We start from the raw sequence: 23,859 nt of genomic DNA on the forward strand, positions 1-23,859 counted from the left end.
CTTTGATAAAATTCAGAAGAGAACTTGAATTTTTCTTCACTTCGTTGAGAAAATTTTAAATTGAAATGGAACTTTTTATCTTCTGGGAAAATATTCAAAAGTGTGGTATTACTTTTTCTATCTGCAACCGAAAAATTTAGAATTGAACTTTAAATTTCTTTATGTCTTTGTGAAATAAAGAACTTATCTGGAGGATTTTTATTTTCTCTGGAGAAATTAGAATTGTATTGTGTTCTTTGGTAAAATTCAGTAGAGAACTTGAACTTTCCTTGACTTGGTTGAGAAAATTTTTAATTGTACGAGAAATTTTTATCTTCCGTGAAAATATTTCACAAGTACGGTAGTGCTTGTCCTATCTACCACCGAAAAATTTAGAATTGAACTTTAAATTTCTTTATGTCATTGTGAAATAAACAACTGAAGCGGAAGATTTTTGTTTTCTCTGGAGAAATTAGAATTAAAGTGTGTTCTTTGGTAAAATTCCGAAGAGAACATGAACTTTTCTTCACTTCGTTGAGAAAATTAAAAAATGAACTAGAACTTTTTACCTTCATAGAAAATAATCAAAATCATAGTATAACTTTTCCTATCTGCCACCGAAAAATTAGAATTGAACTTTAAATTTTTCATGTCTTGGTGAACTTAAAAATGACGTGGAAGATTTATGTTTTCTCTGGAGAAATTAGAATTGAAGTGTGTTCTTTGGTAAAGTTCAGAAGAGAACTTGAACTTTTCTTCACTTCGTTGAGAAAATTTTAAATTGAACTAGAACTTTTTATCTTCCGTGAAAATATTTCACATGTACGGTATTGCCTTTTCTATCTTCCACCGAAAAATTTAGAAATGAAATTTAAATTTCTTTATGTCTTTGTGAAATATAGAAATTAAGTGGGGGATTTTTGTTTTCTCTGGAGAAATTAGAATTGAATTGTGTTCTTTGGTAAAATTCAGTAGAGAACTTGAACTTTTCTTCACTTCGTTGAGAAAATTTAAAATTAAACTAGAACTTTTTATTTTCCGTGAAAATATTCACAAGTATGGTATTGCTTTTTCTATCTTCCATCTAAAAAAAATTTAGAATTGAACTTTAAATTTCTTTATGTCTTTGTGAAATAAAGAACTCAAGTGGAAGATTTTTGTTTTCTCTGGCGAAATTAGAATTGAAGTGTGTTCTTTGGTAAAATTCAGAAGAGAACTTGAATTTTTCTTCACTTCGTTGAGAAAATTTAAAATTGAACTAGAACTTTTTATCTTCCATGAAAATATTCACAAGTATGGTATTACTTTTTCTATCTTCCAACCGAAAAATTAGAATTGAACTTTAAATTTCTTTATCTCTTTGTGAAATAAAGAACTGAAGTGGAAGATTTTTGTTTTCTCTGGAGAAATTAGAATTGTAGCGTGTTCTTTGGTAAAATTCAGAAGAGAACTTGAACTCTCCCTGACTTCGTTGAGAAAATTTTAAATTGAACTAGAACTTTTTATCTTCCATGAAAATATTCACAAGTATGGTATTACTTTTTCTATCTTCCACCGAAAAATTAGAATTGAGCTTTAAATTTCTTTATGTCTTTGTGAAATAAAGAACTGAAGTGGAAGATTTTTGTTTTCTCTGGAGAAATTAGAATTGTAGCGTGTTCTTTGTTAAAATTCAGAAGAGAACTTGAACTCTCCTTGACTTCGTTGAGAAAATTTTAAATTGAACTAGAACTTTTTATCTTCTATGAAAATATTCACAAGTATGGTATTACTTTTTCTATCTTCCACCGAAAAATTAGAATTGAGCTTTAAATTTCTTTATGTCTTTGTGAAATAAAGAACTGAAGTGGAAGATTTTTGATTTCTCTGGAGAAATTAGAATTGTAGCGTGTTCTTTGGTAAAATTCAGAAGAGAACTTGAACTTTCCTTTGACTTCGTTGAGAAAATTTGAAATTGAACTAGAACTTTTTATCTTCCATGAAAATATTCACAAGTACGGTATTGCTTTTCCTATCTGCCACCGAAAAATTAGAATTGAACTTTAAATTTTTCATATCTTGGTGAACTTAAAACTGAAGTGGAAGCTTTTTATTTTCTCTGGAGAAACTAGAATTGGAGCGTGTTCTTTGGTAAAATTCAGTAGAGAACTTGAACTTTCCTTGACTTCGTTGAGAAAATTTTAAATTGAACTAGAACTTCTTATCTTCCGTGATAATAATTCACAAGTACGGTATTGCTTTTCCTATCTACCACCGAAAAATTTAGAATTGAACTTTAAATTTATTTATGTGCTTGTGAAATAAACAACTGAAGCGGAAGATTTTTGTTTTATCTGGAGAAATTAGGATTAAAGTGTGTTCTTTGGTAAAATTCCAAAGAGAACTTGAACTTTTCTTCACTTCGTTGAGAAAATTTAAAAATGAACTAGAACTTTTTACCTTCATAGAAAATAATCAAAATCATAGTATAACTTTTCCTATCTGCCACCAAAAAATTAGAATTGAACTTTAAATTTTTCATGTCTTGGTGAACTTAAAACTGAAGTGGAAGATTTATGTTTTCTCTGGGGAAATTAGAATTGTAGCGTGTTCTTTGGTAAAATTCAGTAGAAAACTTGAACTTTTCTTCACTTCGTTGAGAAAATTTTAAATTGAACTAGAGCTTTTTATCTTCCGTGAAAATATCTCACAAGTACGGTATTGCTTTTCCTATCTACCACCGAAAAATTTAGAATTGAACTTTAAATTTCTTTATGTCTTTGTGAAATAAACAACTGAAGCGGAAGATTTTTGTTTTCTCTGAGAAATTAGAATTAAAGTGTGTTCTTTGGTAAAATTCAGAAGAGAACTTGAACTTTTCTTCAATTCGTTGAGAAAATTTAAAAATGAACTAGAACTTTTTACCTTCATAGAAAATAATCAAAATCATAGTATAACTTTTCCTATCTGCCACCAAAAAATTAGAATTGAACTTTAAATTTTTCATGTCTTGGTTAACTTAAAACTGGCGTGGAAGATTTATGTTTTCTCTGGGGAAATTAGAATTAAAGCGTGTTCTTTGGTAAATTTAAGAAGAGAACTTGAACTTTTCTTCACTTCGTTGAGAAAATTTAAAAATGAATTAAAACTTTTTAACTTCATAGAAAATAATCAAAATCATATTATAACTTTTCCTATCTGCCACCGAAAAATTTATAATTGAACTTTAAATTTCTTTATGTCTTTGTGAAATAAACAACTGAAGCGGAAGATTTTTGTTTTCTCTGGAGAAATTAGAATTAAAGTGTGTTCTTTGGTAAAATTCCGAGGAGAACTTGAACTAGAAAATAATCAAAATCATAGTATAACTTTTCCTATCTGCCACCGAAAAATTAGAATTGAACTTTAAATTTTTCATATCTTGGTGAACTTAAAACTGACGTGGAAGATTTATGTTTTCTCTGGGGAAATTAGAATTGAAGCGTGTTCTTTGGTAAAGTTCAGAAGAGAACTTGAACTTTTCTTCACTTCGTTGAGAAAATTTTAAATTGAACTAGAACTTTTTATCTTCATAGAAAATAATCAAAATCATAGTATAACTTTTCCTATCTGCCATCGAAAAATTAGAATTGAACTTTAAATTTTTCATGTCTTGGTGAACTTAAAACTGACGTGGAAGATTTGTGTTTTCTCTGGAGAAATTAGAATTGAAGCGTGTTCTTTGGTAAAATTCAGAAGAGAACTTGAACTTTTCTATCTTCTATGAAAAATTGAGTCTGCTAGTAGCATCTCTATCTCTAAAAATTCTTTTTCTTTCATCTCTGACCTTTTTAATAGATATTCTGAACGTTAACGTTCTTTCAAACCCTAAAAATAATGAACACTTAACAAAATAATGCATAAAATATTTTTAATGAAATAATGACATGTAGAATATTAATATAAAAATACGTTAAATACATTATTACACATAATTAGTACACTTGCGCTTCACTTTCCGTCAATTCATCGTTATATTCATTGATGATATTGTCTGCTAATGTCCTTTTTATTCTGCCTGCGATTTCACTGTCTATTGTCACATTATTTTTACATAGATGGCAGTTTTGACACATTGACAAGATATGATTTATGATGTTGGTGCAGGAGTATGCTTGTCTTCTTCTTGTTCTCTTTAAAATGCTAATACCGGAAAGAGGATGATACGATTTATCAACAGGTAATGTGTTACCAGAAGCCGTAGCAAGGAGTTGTCCCCGATCATCGAGAATTATTTTTAAGTTTGCATTCTCTTTGAGCACTAATTTCTCTGGTAATGTTACTCTTGCATATCCGCCGTTTACACGATTGAAATTCTTGGGTACTCCAAAGAAATCTAACTTCTCGCTGTCATGACAACGCATGCATACATTTCCAATAGTGTTACCACTTGCACTCGTTTCATAGTTCAGGTATTTCTCCTTGTCTGCATTCAACACGACGACGATTTTTTCATGTGTACATACTTTCGTCGAATAATTCATCTTCACTTTTTTACAGATATGAGTTGTGTGTTTATCCTTCCACTGCGTAAAAAATACTGATTTAATGCATGCAGTGAACTAGGTAGTGTCGATAACCTGCCATAGAGTACCAGTGAGAAAGCCACATCGTGTCTTTGAACACGCACAGAGTACGATTGGTAGAGCCGTAAGCATATTTCATGTCATTTTAAGATACTAAAAAAAGTTAAAAAAAAATACCATTTTAAAAAATTAAAATTATTTTAAAAGGGGGGGGAAGGGATACCGGGGGTCCTTTGGGAGCCTGTTGGGCCTTTTGGGGCCCAGAGAGGGCCTTTGGGGGTCTGGGGGGGCACTCGCGGATCGACTGGTCCTGTGGGAGCCCGGTGGACCAGTGGGGATCGGGTGAGGACCTTTGGGGGTCTGGGGGGCACTTTGGGGACCGGGGGAGGGCCTTTGGGGGTCCGGGGGTCAGTTGGGAGCCTGGGGGACATTTGGGGGCCGGGTGAGGGCCTTGGGGAACCCGGTGGTCGTTTGGGAGCGCGTTGGGCCTTTGGGGGCCGCGGGTGGGCCTTTGAGGGTCCGGGGGGGGCCTTTGGGGGCGCCGGGGGCTCTTTGGAAGCCCAGAGAACCTTTGAGGACCAGGGGCTTTCTTCGGGGTCGGGGTAGGGGGATTGGAACCCTTTGGGGTTGGGGTAGAGGACCTCACGACACTGTTAAAATGGAACTTGTGTATTATAACGAACACAGAGTTTCACCATTAAATTCTCTTCTAAAATCTCTTCAAAATCATATTTTTAAGGTCTCTAACTGTTTCGCCGAAATAATTCACTAAAATGGCTAAAATGGTATCGCCTAAATAATCCCTAAACGTAATTCAGCATGTTCCTCTTGTTTAGCATCCCTGCGCTGGCGCATTTCAATTATTTGGAAACCTGATTCCCGCACTAAAACAATTCATCGCTTAGATCTAAACTTTGCCTCGGAAACGATTCTCTTGTTAGAACTCCAAATTAATTTCCCTTTCGTGAATCAATTCTCTTTAGAACAACAAATTAATTCCCCTTTCGTGTCAATCAATCAATCATGACATCATCTGTCACGTGTGATCTAAACTTTGTACCGGAGACAATTCTCTTTGGAAATGCATCAAAGACATTAATTAACTTGACGTCATCTGTCAGACATTCCCTGGAAACAATTTGATTAATGACTGATAGCACAGGTGTTCCCCGGAAACTCATAACATTTGCATTGAACAACAAATATTGGAAACACGCGATCTCCCGGAAACTCATATCATTTGCATTGAACAACAACAGGAAGGAAGTGTCATTAACTGTTTCCCGGAAACTCGTAACATCTGCATCGAACAACAACAAGAAGGGAGTGACAAAGTTCCTGTTTTTCCATTCTCACTGACAAAATCCATAAAACCATCAAATAATCAACACGCATAACCACCCATGAAAACAGACATAAATGTGACAAAGTTCCTGTTTTTTCATTCTCACTGACAAAAACCATAAAACCATCCATAAATGTGACAAAATTCCTGTTTTCAAATTCTCACTGACAAAACCATAAACCACGTGGTTCTATGCCCATATATGGTGTGCTGTCAGGAGTTATAGGGTCATCTCTACTTATGTGGCACCGTTAATAACACAGAAAAAAAATTTTCGGTTTAATTAAGCTGATCTGGACCACAATTACACATATTTTTATTAATAGTTTTTTTTTTTTTTTTTTTTCTTTATCTTTCGTGAGAAATTGATGTTCACAATTAATACCGAATCGTATTGTTTGGGTGTTGTGGTCTTATAAATAGTCAGTAATTATTCTTCATTTATGATCATAGCCCCGGATTATTTCCAGAGTTAGGGCTGGTGGAGAAAAAAAAATATACAAAATCACAAAATTAAGGTAATAAAAATTATAGAGATATTAATAAAATGTTGACGGAAACTAATTTAAACTAAATGTTGGGTGTTTGTTCTGTCAAATGTTCATATAAAAAAAAGTTTTTTGCAGGGCTTCGAAGTCGGTGATAAGTGATGCCGACTCCGACTCCAACTCCGACTCCAGATTTTTCATTATACTGACTCTTATTCTGAATCCGACTCCTATCTTTAAATATGATTGATCGAATCCAGCTCTGACTCTGAGCTGTAATACTTCTCTTTTCGTAAAAACCCCTTTTCTTCCCCTTTCATAAAAAGTACTAGTTTTATCAAATTCTATTCTAAATGTAATTTTAATAACCCTGTTAATAGCTAATGTTCATCTTATAAATTTCATATTACCGTAAAAGCACACATTTACGTGTTTTTAAAGTTTAGGCCTTTATTTGTTTCCACACCGTCGACTCCAAAGGGTCTACATTATTTCTGTTACTCCAACTACGACTCCATTCAACAAAAATTTACTCAAACTCTGACTCCGACTCTGAAGCCCTAGTTGTTTGCGCGGCTGGCTGGTTGTTTTGTTGTAACTTTGTTTTTATCTGTGTGGCTCATTTTATATATGATTGACAACTCTGCATCGATCAAACTACGCTCCAAAACGTGGCCATGCAGGCCATACTTTTTTTTTCATCTTTTTATTTTTCGTCGCTCGCCAAAAAAAAAAGTAAGATTTTGTTTATGTCAAGATAATCTTACCTAGATGTTTGAGGAACAGGACCTGTCTATCAGTATAACAGTTTAACTTCCCCTCAGTTTCACATACCCCAATAATCCCTTCAATAATGGGGCCAAATGTCAGTCTTCCCTTATCACTATCCCTGAAAGATTATCTTCGTGTTTTAATATCGACCTCAGGAAATTTACAAGCCTCTTCGTCACAGCAAATCACCTACCTAATTCAAAACTCATACTGGGAAAATGAAACGAACGAATTTTCAGCACAGTGAGCCAAACGTTTGAACTTTGTATCCTTTTTTTCTCCAAATAAGTCTGTCTTCGATGCCTTCGCAGTATGAATCTTTCGTGAATACTAGCTATAAATTACTAACTTGATTTTAGTCAATTTCACTCCTGTCATAAGACCTTTATTCAAAAGTGAGCTGAAATCACTGAAACTTTTAAAGTATCATAAAAACTAATCGAAAACTATCATTCAATGACTGCTGAGTAATGAAGTCTCCCGCTGCCAAGTACTGGTAGACTCCATGTTGTTCTGGAAGAGATATTGAAAAAACTTTTTCAAAGAATTTAAAAGTAGTTTTTTTTTTCAAAGCGGAAAATATAGCGCAGATTTAAAAATGCGTAGAGAAGAATGTTCCGTACTCGTAGTTGTGCCTTTGCGAACGCATAAAGACTGTACTAAAGTGTTTATTCTTGTTTTAACTTTTTATCGAAATTAGTTGTAATCTTGGCTAAAACTCTAAATAAATTTAATACTGAACAAAGTGCAACACAGCCCCAACAAAACCCAAGCTCCAAAAAAATCCCGACCCAAACAATAATTGCACAGTGGCTAAATTCCTAAAACTCTATTTAAATATCAGATTTTAGTGGCGGGAGGACTATCTAACTTACTGTTTAGTAATTGAGTCGGAGCTTTAAGCCTCAAGTGGACCAAGGCCAGAAATGAAAAATACAGTTTGAGAACTAATAGCTTTTAAAGATCCTTTTCTTGTCCGAGTCAACACAGTAATGTTGATTAAGTATAGAGGTATATATCTTAGATATGTTTCCCCAGGTATTTAGTTTAGAGGGAATACTCGTAGAAACGCGAGGGAGCAGGGAATTTAAAGAAAAATCATCTAGGAATTTTAACTGCCAATAGTGATTGGAGGACCCCAGCCTCCTTCTGTAAATTTTCTGCCCCCTGTGCGTTAACGAAGGCCTCTTCCAACCAGGGGAGGATCCAGAATATTTTTTTTGGGGGGGGGGGGCACAAAATAGGTTGATCCGACAAAAAAAAATTTAGAGGGGGGGGGTGCAAAATAGGTTGATCCGATAAACTTGCATTAGGGGCAAGTTTAATTAACGAAAACTTAGGTTAATTAAGTATTACACTACTTTAGACCACGCTAGGGGGCGCGCGCCCCCTCGACCCCCTGGATCCGCCACTGCTTCCAAGTATGACTTCAGATCGAAAGTTTGACACAGCAATTTCACTTCAGCTGGTTAAAAGATAAAAAAAATGATATACAGGGAGTCATGACACTTGCTAATTCAAAGACAAGCCCCGGGGCAAGCAAGCAGCTGTTTTTTTTTACAAAGGTTAAAAAGGTTATATTCTATTGTTCTTATGTTTAATTTAGAGTAATAAGAGATGAATTTATACTAAATTATACTAGATAAATTAAGAAATTAATATTAATTTCTGTATTGCAGGTTTCTTTTATTCTTTCATAGCAGTATATACTAGTTTAAAAGGAAACATGAACACATTTTTTTTAATTTCGTAAAATTAGTTTTTACACTAACATCTCATAATTTTGGTTAATTTTAAACACCAAAAGAGTGAACTACTTTTACTTTACATGCTATTACTGCTAACAATCGATCAAACAACTGGGCCCCTAAAATTCAACAACTAGTCCTACTCCACCCCACTCAGAGCTTCAATTTTCCTCCCTCCCATAAAACTCTCACTTATTAAAACTTCCGCCCACTCATTTTTGGACATTATGCTTTTGGTCCTAGTTCAATGAAAATTTTCTCCCTAAACATTTGTAAAATCTTTACAGGCGAAATGCTAGAGGGTAAAGATGACGAAACTGAAGAAATCTATCAGCCGAGTCACCATCTACAGCAGTATCTGGGTGAGACGCTTCCTGCTATACAAGAAATGAATACGTCTTCATCAAGCAACGAAAAACAAAATTTAGGTTCTGTAGTTTCATCTCAAGAGGAATTTGAAAACTATGGTATGGGATTAGAGTGTCAACCCTCAAAAGAGCATCCAGATGAAAGCTCCAGGAAAGTAAATAATTTTCACGGAGTGGAAGCTCCAGAAACACCAGTAATTCCGTCAAATAAGTTTATTGACGGGAGTTCTGAATCTAATAAACAAAAAGAAGTACCAAAAATGGAAGAATTGGTTTCTGAGAGTCTTGAAAGAACTAAAAGCAGTGCGATGGATAGTAAAGAAGATTTAGTAAAACTACAAGATGAAGTAGCGTCATGGTCGGTAAATACTATAGAAGACAGCCAAGAAAGTTCAAAAGCTGCAGTTGAAGAAAGTTCAGTCTTGATTGAATCTCAGTTAAATAAAATGAAGCATACAGTATCAGATGGAGTAAAGACTTTGAAAAAGAATGTAGCTCTCACAGGTTCGATTTTATTTTGCTATTCAGGCCTATTTTGCCTAGAATAATCTGCACTGCAGTTTCTTCAGTACACCTGCCCAACTCTGGCAGAGGTAAAACTTATAAAGGCATAATCTCAATAAACCAAATATCAGAGCCAATTTGTCTAAAGGCAATGCCGACAAAAGATGCAAAATGTAGAATTTCAAAAGAAAGCAAACAAACTAAAGGATAACTCACAGTCGGCTTAGATTTTAGTACACCAATCATCTGATAAAAAAATACAATAATCTGGAAAATGCTGTGCTAGACTCTAAATTTTGAGGGTAAGGGCCCATAGTTTGCGCCTTAACCGAAGGAAGGAGGTGTTGTGGTAGGTGTAACCGAGTGGAAGATAAATCAAAAGGGAAATACCCCTCCTTACTTCCAATTTAGAAAACCGAAACGCCAAAAACTGGAAAAACCAAGATTCTCCCTACTGGGGAATACCAATATCCCTAAGATTTTAAATCTGCTTCTACTCCAAACATACATAAGGGGAAAGTTTTCATGTGTACAGATATATAAAGGCTTGTCTTTTAACTAACGACTTCGAAGAGGCTATTTGAGAACTAAAACTATTTGTAATAAAACTAAATGAATTAATTATAAACAGTTTTGAAAGAAACAGTTTTGGGTGATTCCCTTAGTAGCAAGTTGATGATTGCGTCACTTATAAAATGATCTCATTTAGGGGCATGGTTTACCCACCAGGGCTGTCCGTGAATAATTGACTGAAAAAGACCTAATACGGAAAAAACGCAGATCGAGAACCTCTTTAGATTATTTAAATAAAATTATTCTGTAATGAGAAAAACATAACTAGAAATTGGATATTGACCGTGAAAGGAAATTCTTCCGGCAGTTCTGCAAAAATAGAATTCAATGAATAATATCCAGTTTTCTTAACTTGCCATGTTAACTGGTGTCTAAATAATAATTCTAAAACTTGTTTTGTATTTGATGAAATTCAAACATTTTATTAGCCCAACTTGGAATACATAAAGAAAAAATTAAATTAACAAACTGGCATATTCACAAAAATAATATAAATATTTGAGAACCTGTGTCAATACCAAGCAATCAAAATCAAACCTGTCAAAGCAAAATTGTCAATAAAATACTTAGCTATATTTCTAATCTTTACAAAACACAAATAAACAGAGTAAAGGTAATGAAAATCCACAGCCGTACTGAAACAAATTTTCGTCTCCTGTTTACTATTACAGTGGGAGCTCCCATACCTTTCATCTAAAAACAATGTTTAAAAAAAATTCAAAAAAGTACAGACCGTTATTTAACCATAAAAGGAGTAGAAATAAAGAAAAGTAACAATTTAAACTTCAAAGATTATAAATTACTATGAATGAATAAGTGAAAGTTAAACTTAACAGAAATTGAAATGAGTAATCACATCATAAGTTCCAGTGCCTTTTCAAGTGACCAAAAAATCGGAAGGCAACATGGCCCCCTCCCACGCTCATTTTTTTCCCAAGGTCACCCAATCAAAATTTTGAGATAGCCATTTTGTTCAGGATAGTCAAAAATCTAATAAATATGTCTTTGAGGATGGGCTGCAAGTTATGAACTTTGTCCATTGTTTACATATAGCATTGGTCATTTGGAAGCATACAGACGTTTTCAGGATAGATTTTTTCTGGGTGGGGGGGGGCCGAGGAGGGGATTACTTGGGAGGATCTTTCCATAGAGGATATTTCCTTTGGGAAAGAGACATTTCTATTAAGGGGGCGCCAGATTTCCCAGCATTTTTTAAAAAAACGATCAGAAATTAAATAAAAAAAACAAGTTTTTTCAACTGAAAGTAAGGAGCAACATTAAAACTTATAACGAACAGAAATTATTACGTATATGAGGGTGTTTGCCCCCTAGTCAATACCTCACTCTTTACGATAAAGTTTTTTTTTAGTACTTTCATAAGAGCCATCTATTTAAATTAAACGGCCTATGTGATTCAGGGATTTTCGATTCGAACAAAATTCGAACATTAGCGTAAAGAGAGAGGTATTGAATAGGGGGTGAACCCCTTCATATACATAATAATTTCTGCTCGTTTTAAGTTTTAATGTTGCTCCTTACTTTCAGTTGAAAAAACTTTTATTTTTTTATTTAATTAATTATCAGAAGCAGTTGGCTGAGGTCCATTGAAAACGAAAATCATAAGGGCAATGTATATTCAATCATGCCCTTTATCATCCGGATCTGCATTATTCTGTTTATCTTCCCTTTGTGAACTGGTCATCAAAGAGAATTTGGCTGTTGCTTCAGACGTTCGAAAATGTCAGATGCGACCTTTAGGCGTAAAAGTGACAATAATATAGCATAGTTAATTTGCCACAGAAAAAGGAAATAAAGACAACAGCATACAGTTACAATTAAAGGATTAAATTTAAACTTTTGATCAAAACGATTAAAGACATATCAGTCAAAAATGAGATATATATCGATTATACTAAAATTAAGCACGTCCGATAGAGTGGTTTAATCAGAAGGCATTTATCCCCTTTGGTTTTCGAAATATTTTCAATTTTTAACCCACTCAAAACGTGTTATAATTAAATTTCAACCAGTTTTGTAAACCAAAAAGCATTAGGTGAACGACTCTTCAAAAGCCACGAAGATTTTCACATTAGGCCGACCATTAGATGGCCAGAAAGGCATGATTGGAGCTCGAAAGAGATAAGGAGGCATGTTTTCCAAAATGGTTATTTGCTTTTTCTGAACATTTTAGAAAATGTTCAATTAACGCCTTTCGTTTTCGACAGCCGAATGGGACTAGAGTTGGACTTGGTTTTGTTTAAAATTCGAATATCATAATCTTTCCTGATAATGGGGCTATGAATAATTGTTTCTGTACGGACGTTTGGCATGACTTTAAGAATTATAATATTTGGATATACATACTTACATTATTTGATTTTGACAGGGTGTAATATCACGAGCTCTAGGGAAACTATATATTCATTGATTAAATTAAATGATTCATAAAATAGGGTAACGATATCACTTTTTTTTTCAATAGTTCATAATACCAAATACAAATATTTGATTTGGTATTATGTAAATGACCACAAAATTGACTAATATCAGCAGTAGTAGCGGTGATAGGAGTGGCTGTAGAATGAGAAGTTGTGGCAAGATTATCAGTGATAGTAATAGTGTTAATAGCAGCATTAGTATCAGTAGAGGTATTAGTATCTACGTAAAAAAATGGCTGTTTAAAAATTTTGATTGGACGTGTTTGTGGAAATGGTGGGCGTGAGAGGGGGATTAGATGCCCTCCAATCACTTTTTACTATTAAAAAGGACACTAGCCCTTTGAATTTCCAATCGAATGAGCCCTTTTTGAAGTTTCTACGACAGCCGTTTCTATAAAACCTTATAGGCCCCCAGGGTATAACTTACAACCCTTGCCCTGAGCGGTGTGGGGGGTGTGTCAACCTCAGAGACATAATTTCCAGAACTTTCAATTGCGTTGAACAAAATGGCTATTTCAAAATTTAAATTGGATGTGTTTGGGGAAATGGTGGGCATGAGAAAGGGGGCTAGTTACTCTCCTATCACTTTCGACTATTAAAAAAGATGCTAGCCCTTTCAGTTTCCAATCAAATGAACCCTTTTTGAAGTTTCTATGACAAAGCTTTCTATAAGAAACCTTATATGCCCCCAGGGCATAACTTACAACCCTTGCACTGAGGGTTCTGAGGGGGCTATCATCCTCAAAGACCTAATTTCCAAAATTTCCTACTACATTGAACAAAATGGTGGGCGTGAGAGTGGAGTTAGTTGCCCTCTAATTACTTTCAAATAATAAAAAGAGCACTAGCCCTTTGAATTTCTAATCAAGTGAGCCCTTTTTTAAGTTTTTACGACAACGCTTTCTATATAAACATTATATGCCAACAGGGCATAACTTGCAACCCTTGCTCTGAGGGCTGTGGGGAGAGTATCCTCCTCAAAAACATAATTTCCAGATCTTTTAACTATGTTGAACAAACTGGCTATCTCAAAATTTTGATTGGATGTGTTTGGGGAAATGGTGGGCGTGGAAGGGTTTTTAGTTGCCTTCTAATCACTTTCGGCTATGAAAAAAGGCACAGGTCCTTCCAATGTCCAATCGAATGAGCCCTTTTCGAAGTTTCTACGACAACTCCTTCGATACGAAGTGTCCTGGTCTAAAACCAAAAAACCAAAAATGCGTTGTGCTGTACCAACATCGTTCTTTACTTCGGCAGCGCTATTGCGCTGCCTATGATTTGGTCTCCTTGTCTAAGGGATTGAAAACATCCTGTTGCGCCTGAACGCTTTTTTTACACTTTTCATCAATGCTAATTAAAATGGCTATCTTGAAATATTTGTCGAATGAGGCACAGAAAGGCAAATAGTGAGAGTTTAGGTACTCTGCGATATGTTGCTTTACTCAAAAGAGAACCAAATCTTAGGATTCTCAACAAGATGAATCCTTTCCTAGATTTCTGCTGTTATCTGTTCATAAATAAACTAAAATAACAATAGCATATAGAAGACATGTCACATTGTGCTCAGTCGATGTTTTTCCAAATACTTTAAAAAGAAACTCAGATATAGATGGCTGCTCTAAGAAAGCCAGATTGCCACTCTCAAACAAATGGTTTAATGTATGAGAGCTTTGAATTTTATTTCTGATTATAACACTCTTTTGCATTTTTCCATTCCTGAAATTGGGTAATCAATTATTTTGCTTATAGCATTTGAAGTTATTTTTGTTTTGCTTTTTTGTTTCCTTTTCTTTTCATTTCTTTATCCTTTTACTCCACGTTGTTGTTTTTGCTTTTTGTGGGCAATATATTCTATATTCATACATACATACAAAAATACTTTTTCTTTTTATTAAAGGTGATGTACCGGTCACGCGATTAATAAAAACTTCAGAAGCAACAACAAACGGCATTTCTAAAGCAATAGTTCAGACTTCAGCACCTTTAGCCAGGCTCCTCGAAAGAAATAAAGACTATGTTTACACATTTGATCAGGCTAATGAGCTGCCATCTTGGGGCAAACCGGAATCACAAAATAAGGCAAACTTTGAAGAGGAAGCAAATGAAATTAACGAATATGACGAAAAGTCAAGTATTTTCAGAAAAATGGAAGACTTTTTGTTTCGTAGAAAGAACCGTAATGGCTCAAATAGAGAAAGACTGAACAAAGCAGACATTTTTTCTGAGATTTTTGGATATCAGAATCTTGGGAAAGAAGAGGAATCAAAGACTTTGAAAAGATGGATCGGACTAGGGAAAGATCCAAAGTCCCTTAGAAACATCTCCAGGGTAAGAAAATTAATTTTTACTTTTCCTTTTGAGCAAGGATTATGCTGACCGTTGTGAGTGCGAACTGAGAGAAATAAAAGTATTGCAGTTTTTAGTTTGTGAAAGTGTTACCCTTATTCAGAAAGAGAAATATATGTACAGGTCTTTTTAACATAAAATTTTGGTTAGTATTCAATATAAAAAACAAAAAAAAGTAAAGTGTCTGGTCTGGTCCCTAAAATCTTAATTAATTTTTAATTTTTTAAAGTTATAAAAGTGAAAATATTTCAGAGAGTTGTTTTCAGTAAAGCACCAATGACGCAGGAGGTTTTAGGCTTTTGCGGTGATACGATACCCGAATTCCTGTTTATATCCAATTTAGTCTGATTAAAACTCGATTTGCACATTAAATTTCAGTTTCACTAGTTTTAAGATATATTCGTTCATTTATATAAATATATATTGAGTGTTTGTTCGTATTGATTCTTTATTTAATTTCTGTTCGTTTCAAGTCTCGTTTATAGTTTAATAGCAAAATATTTTTTTTCACATTAAGCTTGATTTTCATATTCAATCTAGGCATTACTTGCTTTGAGATCTATTTAATCATTTATATTATTACTTGTTGTATGTTATTTGCTATGATTGTTTATTTAATTTTTGTTCGTTTTGGGTTTCATTTATTCTTTAATAGTAATGTCTGGTTGTTTTGAGTTTGAATTTTAACAGATATTTGCATCTGCTGAGCTTAAGTTTAAAATGGCCTTTACTTTTCTTTGAAGAAATTTGTTTTTGGGAAAGTTTTTTTTAATTAATTTTTGTTAGTTTTTGATTGTAAAAAGTTTGAATTTTTTATGGCATGGGGGGGGGGGTGCTTATTGTCCGATTATTCTTGACTTTAGAAAACGGATCTAGAACTTTCTATTGCAATCGAAAGAGGCTTTTTTCAAAGTATATACGATTCCTCTTTGATAAAAACCTTATATTTGAAAAATAGACAGCTTGCAGAGCTTGTGGACAGCGACTGAAAACAATGAATGGATTGAAAAAATAGCTCCAATAAGGGGGTTTAGACCATTTCACTTGCTGACACAAAGGGATCACGAATGTTTGGAATTGACCTTAGTAGGAATTTGTGTGCCAAAGCAATTTTGCATCTATCACAGAGTATGTATTTTAACCTTATAATTGGATAATTTTAATAGATTTCCTGTGTGTTCTTCCCATACAAAACACCTTCCCATAAGTTATAAACCCCCCTTAATAAGTTATGCCCAGGGCATAACTTACAACGCCTACCCCTGGGCCCTGGTGGGCTGTGTCGACACCGGAGTTTTTTTGTTATCAGAACTTTGAACTATTTTAACAATATGTCTATCTCAAAACTTTTATCTGATGCATTTAGGGCGTGGAGGAGGGAGAGGGGCTAGTTGCCCTTCAATCTCTTTTGATTCTTAAAAAGTGAACAAGAACTTTCAATTTCCAATCAAATGATCCCTCTCTAAAGTTTGTGCGAGCGTCCCTTCCATAAGAAATAATATGAAGGATTCGGAGAATCCTTAAATTACAACCCTTGCCCTGAGGGCTTTGGGGGAGTTGCAATCCTCAAAGACCTAATTTCCAGAACTTAAAACTACGTTTAATAAAATCGCTGTCTTAAAATTTTGTTTGGATGTGTTTGGGGAAAAGGTGGGCGTTACAGGGCGGTTAGTTGCCCTCAAAACACTTTTGACTATTACAAAGGGCACTAGCCCTCGGAATTTCCAATCGAATGAGCTTTTTTTGAAGTTTCTACGACACCGCCTTCTATAAAAACCTTATATGCCCCCAGGGCATAACTTAAAACCCTTGCCCTGAGGGTTGTGGGGGATTGTCCTCCTCAAAAATATATTTTCTCTTCGGTAAATAACACGATTAAACGACATGACCAACTCCAAATTTTTATTGGCTGTGTTTAGTGAAATGATGGACGTGTGGGGGGCAATTACCCTCCAATAACTTTTGACTATTAAAAAGAACACTAGCCCTTTGAATTTTTTAATTGAATGTGCCTGTTTTGAAGTTTCTACGACAACGCCTTCTATAAAAACTTTATATTCCCCCAGGGCATAACTTAAAACTCTTGCCCTGAGGGTTTTGGGGGAGTTTCCTCCTCAAAAACATATTTTCTATCTGGATATCAACTACACTGAACAAAATGGCTATCTCAAAAGTTTGATTGGATGTGTTTGGTGGAATGATGGGCGTAGCGGGGGGGGGGGGGTTGTTGTCCTCCAATCACTTTTGACTATTAAAAAGGGCACTATCCCTTTGAATTTCCAATTGAATGAGCCTTTTTTAAAGTTTCTATAACAACGCCTTCTATAAAAACCTTATATGTCCCAGGGCATTACTTAAAACCCTTGCCCTGAGGGTTTTGGGGGATTCTCCTCCTCAAAAACATGTTTTCTATCTGAAAATCAACTACGCTGAACAAAATGGCTATCTCAAAATTTTGATTGGATGTGTTTTGGGGAATGGCGGGCGTGGGGGAGCTAGTAGCCCTCCAATCACTTTCGACTCTTAAAAGGGCACTATCCCTTTGAATTTACAATCGAATGAGCCTTTTTTGAAGTTTCTACGACAACTCCTTCTATAAAAACCTTATATGCCCCCAGGGCATATATTAAAACCCTTGCCCTGAAGGATTTGGGGGAGTGTCCTCCACAAAAATATATTTTCTATCTGAAAATCAACTATGCTGAACAAAATGGCTATCTGAAAATTTTGATTGGATGTGCTTGGGGAAATGATGGGCATGGGGGGGGGGCGGGGCTAGTTACACTCCAATCACTTTCAACTATTAAAAAGGGCACTAGTCCTTTAATTTCCAATCGAATGAGCCTTTTTTGAAGTTTCTACGATAACGACTTCTATAAAAACCTTATATACCCCCAGAACATAACTTGAAACCCTTGCCTTGAAGGATGTGGGGGAGTATTCCCCTCAAAAACGTATTTTCTATCTGGAAATCAACTACGCTGAACAAAATGGCTATCTCGAAATTCTGATTGGATGTGTTTGGGGGAATGATGGGCGTGGGGGGGGAGGCTAGTTGCCCTCCAATCATTTTGACTATTAAAAAGGGTACTAGCCCTTTAATTTCCAATCGAATGAGCCTGTTTTGAAGTTTCTACGACAACACCTTCTATAAAAACCTTATATGCCCCCAGGGCAAAACTTAAAACCCTAGCCCTGAGGGTTGTGGGGGAGTGTCCTCCTCAAAAACATATTTTCTATCAGGAAATCAACTACGCTAATTAAAATGGCTATTTCAAAATTTTGATTGGATGTGTTTGGGGAAATGTTGGGCGTGGGGGGGGGGATGGGACAGTTGCACTCCAATCACTTTCGACTATTTAAAAGGGCACTAGCTCTTTAATTTCCAATCGATTGAGCCTCTTTTGAAGTTTCTACGACAACGCTTTCTATAAAAACCTTATATGCCCCCAGTGAATAACTGAAAACCCTTGCCATGAGGGTTGTGGGGGAGTATCCTCCTCAAAAATATATTTTCTATCAGGAAATCAACTACGCAGAACAAAATGGCTATCTTAAAATTTTGATTGGATGTGTTTGGGGGAATAATGGGCGCGGGGGGGGGCTGGTTGCCTTCCAATCATTTTTGACTATTAAAAAGGGCACTAGAACTCTCAATTTCCAATCAAATGAGCCCCCTTTGAAGCTTTTACGACGACCCCTTCCATATGAAGTGCCTCTGGGAAAAAATAAATAATAAATAATAAAACATTTGAGCCGTATGGCCTTTACTATAGGCAACGCTACAGCGTTGCCTCTGATAAATCCTTAAATCCATTTTAGGCTACACTGAAAAGTGACTGTACATCAGCACTTAAATTTTTTCAGTCGAAAGTAAGAAAACAACTTTGTAGAAAAACCATGCTATAAGAAACCTTGCGATAGCGCAGGGGAAAGAGATATGATTGCCTAATGTTTTTCGCATGGATAGAACTAATATGTTCTCTCTTTTTCTTGCTTTTTTTTTCTTCAGCGGTAAGAGGGCTCTGAAACATCACAGAGAGCTATTTAAGCGCCCATTTGGAATAAAAATTGTTAAAGGTAGGGTCTTTTTGTAAGCATTAAGACATATCACTGAAATGAAATGCAATCCTTGAAAAAAACTGCACCTTTGTATACAAGCGTACGTCGCCATATTACAAGGGTACGAGAAAAAGGAGCTATGTTCCTTTTGTAATGTTGCATGTGTCTTGGATACTAAAACCGATACGATCACTCCTGGGGAGTGGGGGAATGATCTAATTTATTCTCTTGAAAGGTGCCTTTAATTATGTCTTCACTCACTAAATCTTTTTTTCCAAAATAAAGGCTTTTAACGTATTTTCTCAAACTCTTGACGTATATAAATTGTTGTTTTTTTTAGGCCAGAAAATCCCAGTATTTCATTTTCCAAAAACCTAAGAAACCATATTCAATAAATGAACAAATACACAATTATTGATTGTTTAAAGAGATTATATATATATATATATATATATATATATATATATATATATATATATATATATATATATATATATATATATATATATATATATATATATATATATATATATATATATATATATATATATATATATATATATATATATATATATATATATATATATATATATATATATATATATATATATATCTTATAAGCAATATTCAACCTTTTCTTAAGGTGTGTCCACAGTACCACGTTGTTTTCGGGATGTTGACGGAAATAGAGGACTAAATATTCCTGAATGCTGTGTTGAACTTTGTGAACCGTAGCATAGAAAAAGGAGAACAACTGGAAGGAATAATTGATACTGGCGTTAGATTTTTCACACCAGAAGAATTCCTAAAAGCCAAAGACTTACTTCATAAACTAATACAGTTTACAACACGCTGTAAAGTTCACGCAAAAGATGAAGAGAATTTTACGGAAATTTGCAGATGGATTCACCAAGCTCACGCCAAGAAGACCGAATTGCCGAACTTTGTTATTGATTTTCCCTGTTCAGTCCCAGCTACTAGTGAAGCTACTGCAGCAACCGTAGCTATTAAGGTGAATGAATTGTCTCGAGTTATTAAGAACCATCTTTCTATTAATGCGAACAAACCCCTCAAATAGCTAAGCACTTCAAACTAGCCTGATAAGCTTTCCTCTGTAATCATACTGAAAAATCTGACAGAGTCGCTTGATACCCCCATTGCTAGGAAGAGATTAATCGATTCGGTGTTTGCGGATACAAGTGACATGTCCGAATTACGGAGAGTCAAATAGGACTGGAAACTAGTGGTTCGCTCAAAGAACACAGCTGAAACCATTTTTGAGTCAATGAAGACCAACCAGCCGCAGATCTCTGCTGCCATAAAGAGCCCTAACTATATTGGTGTAGTGAAACGAGTCCCCTCTAACATATTGGCGGATGAACTAACTGCACTGATCCTAAGAGCTACGATGTCTAAACAGCTTGGCAGTTCCTGTACGTTCAAAGTATTTTTGAGCTGTCGATCGGATTTGGATAAATTTCTTAAGGACTCTGTGAAGATCTATTACGAACAACTGCCCACTGAAGAATTCCGTTTCTTACCCCGTCGTTGCTACTCATTCCACAACCAAGGTCACCTAGCTGACGAGTGCTCCAATAGCCCTGTCTTCTCCAGATGTGTCGCGTCTGACCATGTCTCCAAAAAGAACGATGCAGAAAAGTGTACTCGTGCTATGTTTTGTGTTTCCTGCAAGAAAGCGGGTCATACCTGCTATAGCATAAAGTGTCCAAAAAACCAGCAAAAGGCAACTCATTAACATGATGAATAACGAAATCTCTAACATTTCACTAATTTCTTGGAATATAAACGGAAATTTTTCCGAGCGGTCTCTTGTGGCTGACCAGTTTGTGAATAAATATAATGTGATATGTCTGCGATAACATTTCATCACAGAAGCTGGCCTAAACCTACTAAATCTCTGGCCGTGCTATTCTGTGTTCTCCGTGCCTGCATAATGTTCATCTCCACGAGGCTGTCCGTCTGGCGGTGTTGCCACGTTGGTTAGAAATCTTCTCACGTGCGAAGTATACGAGAGCAGTGACAATTTTATTGCAATTACACTAGATAACCTGCTAGTTAGGAATGTGTACCTTCCCACTGATTACCGTGACGCCAAATCTGATAGTGCTTTTGCTATAAGTGCTGCCAAACTAGCCCACTGCCTTAAAAAAGCAGAACAAGAGTCTCATTAGTACATATGAATAGTTGACTTTAACTGTAATCTAGAAGTTGATATCAGTGTCCAAAGTAGTCGTTGTTGTGTTCGCATATGGATACATGAGAACTGTTTTACTATTTACTGGAATAACAAAAACTTCTCGTATATCCATCAATCAGGTTCTACGTCCAATCTAAACCATATTATTAGCTCTAGTTCTTTGCCAGCACGTGAAGTTCTTGTCCTTCCGAACAGTTTCACTTCGGATCATTTCCGAGTTCAGTGTATTATCAGTAGGCCTACCTCGTTTTCCGCTGCGAATAATTCGTCAATATTCACTCAGGATGGCTTGAGGTTCCAGTTTGGCGTAAAATTGATAAAGAAAAGTTTCAAGATTCTTGTGATCTTGTTCTGTCAAAAATTCGCGTACCGTTTGACCTACTTATGAAATTCTCCCACCGTGATGAAAGAGATACTCAACTACGTCTTAATATTTATTACGCCAAACTAACCCATGCTCTTCTGTTTGTCGAATCTCAGGGAGCGCTCGAGTCTCTTGTCAGACAAAAAACTCAAAAAAAGGGATATTCTTCTAACCCTTTGTTACAATTAGCATGCGACCGAGCTACCTTCTGGTACCGGATATGGAAAGAATGAGGTAGACCACACTCAGGAGTGGTTAAAGAGATTAGAGTAGCGTCTAAGTGTAAGTTTGGGAAGGAACTTGCTCGTCACCGTGTGCAGTTGAAATCTGAGCTTTCTGAAAAAGTAATTAAAAATTCTAATCTGTTATGGAAAATGTTTGATAGGAAGGAGTCAGCTGGTCCCGAGTCAGATATCCCCTATTTAACATGGATAAACTATTACCTTGATGAGTTTTCAGCCCCAAAACAGGATCTTAACATTTCTGTTCAAGAAAAGCTTTCATCCCTCCTGTCATCAATTTCAGATACTGATTTTCCAGTTACCCCATCACAGGCGGCGTCTGCGGTTCGACGGTTGAAAAAGAAGAAGTCGGCTGGCATTGACCGTCTATCCGCCCTTCACCTTAGCCATTGCAGCCCAACTTTCATAAGGCACCTAACTCTTCTCTTTCAGATGATCTTCACTACTGGACTCGTACCATCAGCATTCAGTACTGGGTGGCTTAGGCCAGTCCCGAAGAAAGGAAAAAGTACTTCGGAACGTGCTTCGTTCAGACCGATCACAGTAGCACCAACGCTTTGCAAAATCCTCGAACTTTTGGTCATTGATGAAATCCAGGAAAATTGCTGGACTCCCCCTTCCCAGTTTGGGTTCCAGAGGGGTCTTGGAAGCGGCCACGCCATTTCTGCTTTGGCTTCAGTCTTGATTGACGCTGATGAATCGAAGGAATCCGTTGGTAAGGGTCTGCATGAGGTCCGCCGTGCCTACGACTCACTTGTCCCCGGTCAACTTATTCTGGATATGGGAAAGAGAGGTGTACAGAAGGACATCCTACTACCCATTAAAGACATGTACGACCACCTACAGGCTGAACTCCTACTTCCTGGCCATGGTCAAGCCCCCACTGAATATTCACCAGACGTGATGCTGTCCTACCGAGGGAATCCTGTAGTCCCAGTAAAAAAGGGTGCTCGACAAGGATCAGTCACATCTCCTTGTGCCTTTAAAAATTGTATTATTGAACCACAGTCAACATGCGTACTATCGAGACAACATGCATAGCTTGTGGTATAGACGTTACAATGATAGCCTATGCCGATGACATTCTGAACCCCAGCCGCACAGTCGCAGGTACAGAGACCACCTTCTCCACACTACAATCAAATTACAGTCGCATTGGTCTTGAATTTAACCCGCAGAAGTCGGATATTCTTCTGTTCAACTGGCGTCAAGAAGAGGTCTCGTCTGTGAGGCTGGGAGAACTGTCTGTAGCCCCTGTCCCGAAAATTATTTACCTTGGTTTACCAATTGGAAAGGATCTAAAAACTACACGCTCCCTTCTTATTGATCTTCTCCGTAAACGCCTGGCTTTTGCTTACAGTAGAGTAGTTTCATCTAAAATCCTTTTCAACCGTTTAATTTTGGCTCGACTTTATAACGCAATATCCCTTCCCCATTTCCTGTATCTAAACCCGTTTTGGAGAATTTTTCCCGAGCCAGAAAAAAGAAAGCTCAGATCCGCGTTTTTTAAGTATGCGAAGTTCTTGTTGCGGTTCCCGCCATGGAAAAGAAATTCGTACCTTGTTAAAAATTTTAAAATTGCGGACCCAGCGGCAGCTATAATTGAACAAATTAAACGGTACAACGAGAAAGTCCCTTCCCACCCTTGGTAACGTTTGCTGTGGCAGTAAATCGCTGTCCATTTAATTTTATTTGCACTTCTCTTGTCATATTTAGTCTTTTTACCGTGTCTTGTCATATTTAGACTAATTGGTTGAGTCCGTTGATTTTGAATTGAAGTTATCAAGTATTTTGCTGTAGGTTAGGTTAGTTGAATTGAAGTTATCAATCATATTTATTGTTATTTGATGGCGGTTCGGGGTGGAAATT

General features: G+C 36.0%; 1 protein-coding gene across 2 annotated transcripts in view; it reads left to right on the forward strand.

Annotated features, from left to right (window-relative positions):
• LOC148951086 (uncharacterized) overlaps positions 1-23,859 on the forward strand; it is a 205,307-nt gene that overhangs the window by 42,367 nt on the left and 139,081 nt on the right. For both annotated transcript variants that reach the window (XM_089090134.1, XM_089090135.1), the window contains exons 5-6: positions 9,163-9,747; positions 14,656-15,086. In XM_089090134.1, coding sequence (XP_088946260.1) covers positions 9,163-9,747; positions 14,656-15,086 — 1,016 coding nt within the window. The remainder of the gene's footprint in view (positions 1-9,162; positions 9,748-14,655; positions 15,087-23,859) is intronic.

The sequence above is a fragment of the Artemia sp. Qi Xiang Cuo genome, chromosome 6 (assembly GCF_049724085.1).
Source record: "Artemia sp. Qi Xiang Cuo chromosome 6, ASM4972408v1, whole genome shotgun sequence".
NCBI lineage: Eukaryota > Metazoa > Arthropoda > Branchiopoda > Anostraca > Artemiidae > Artemia > Artemia sp. Qi Xiang Cuo.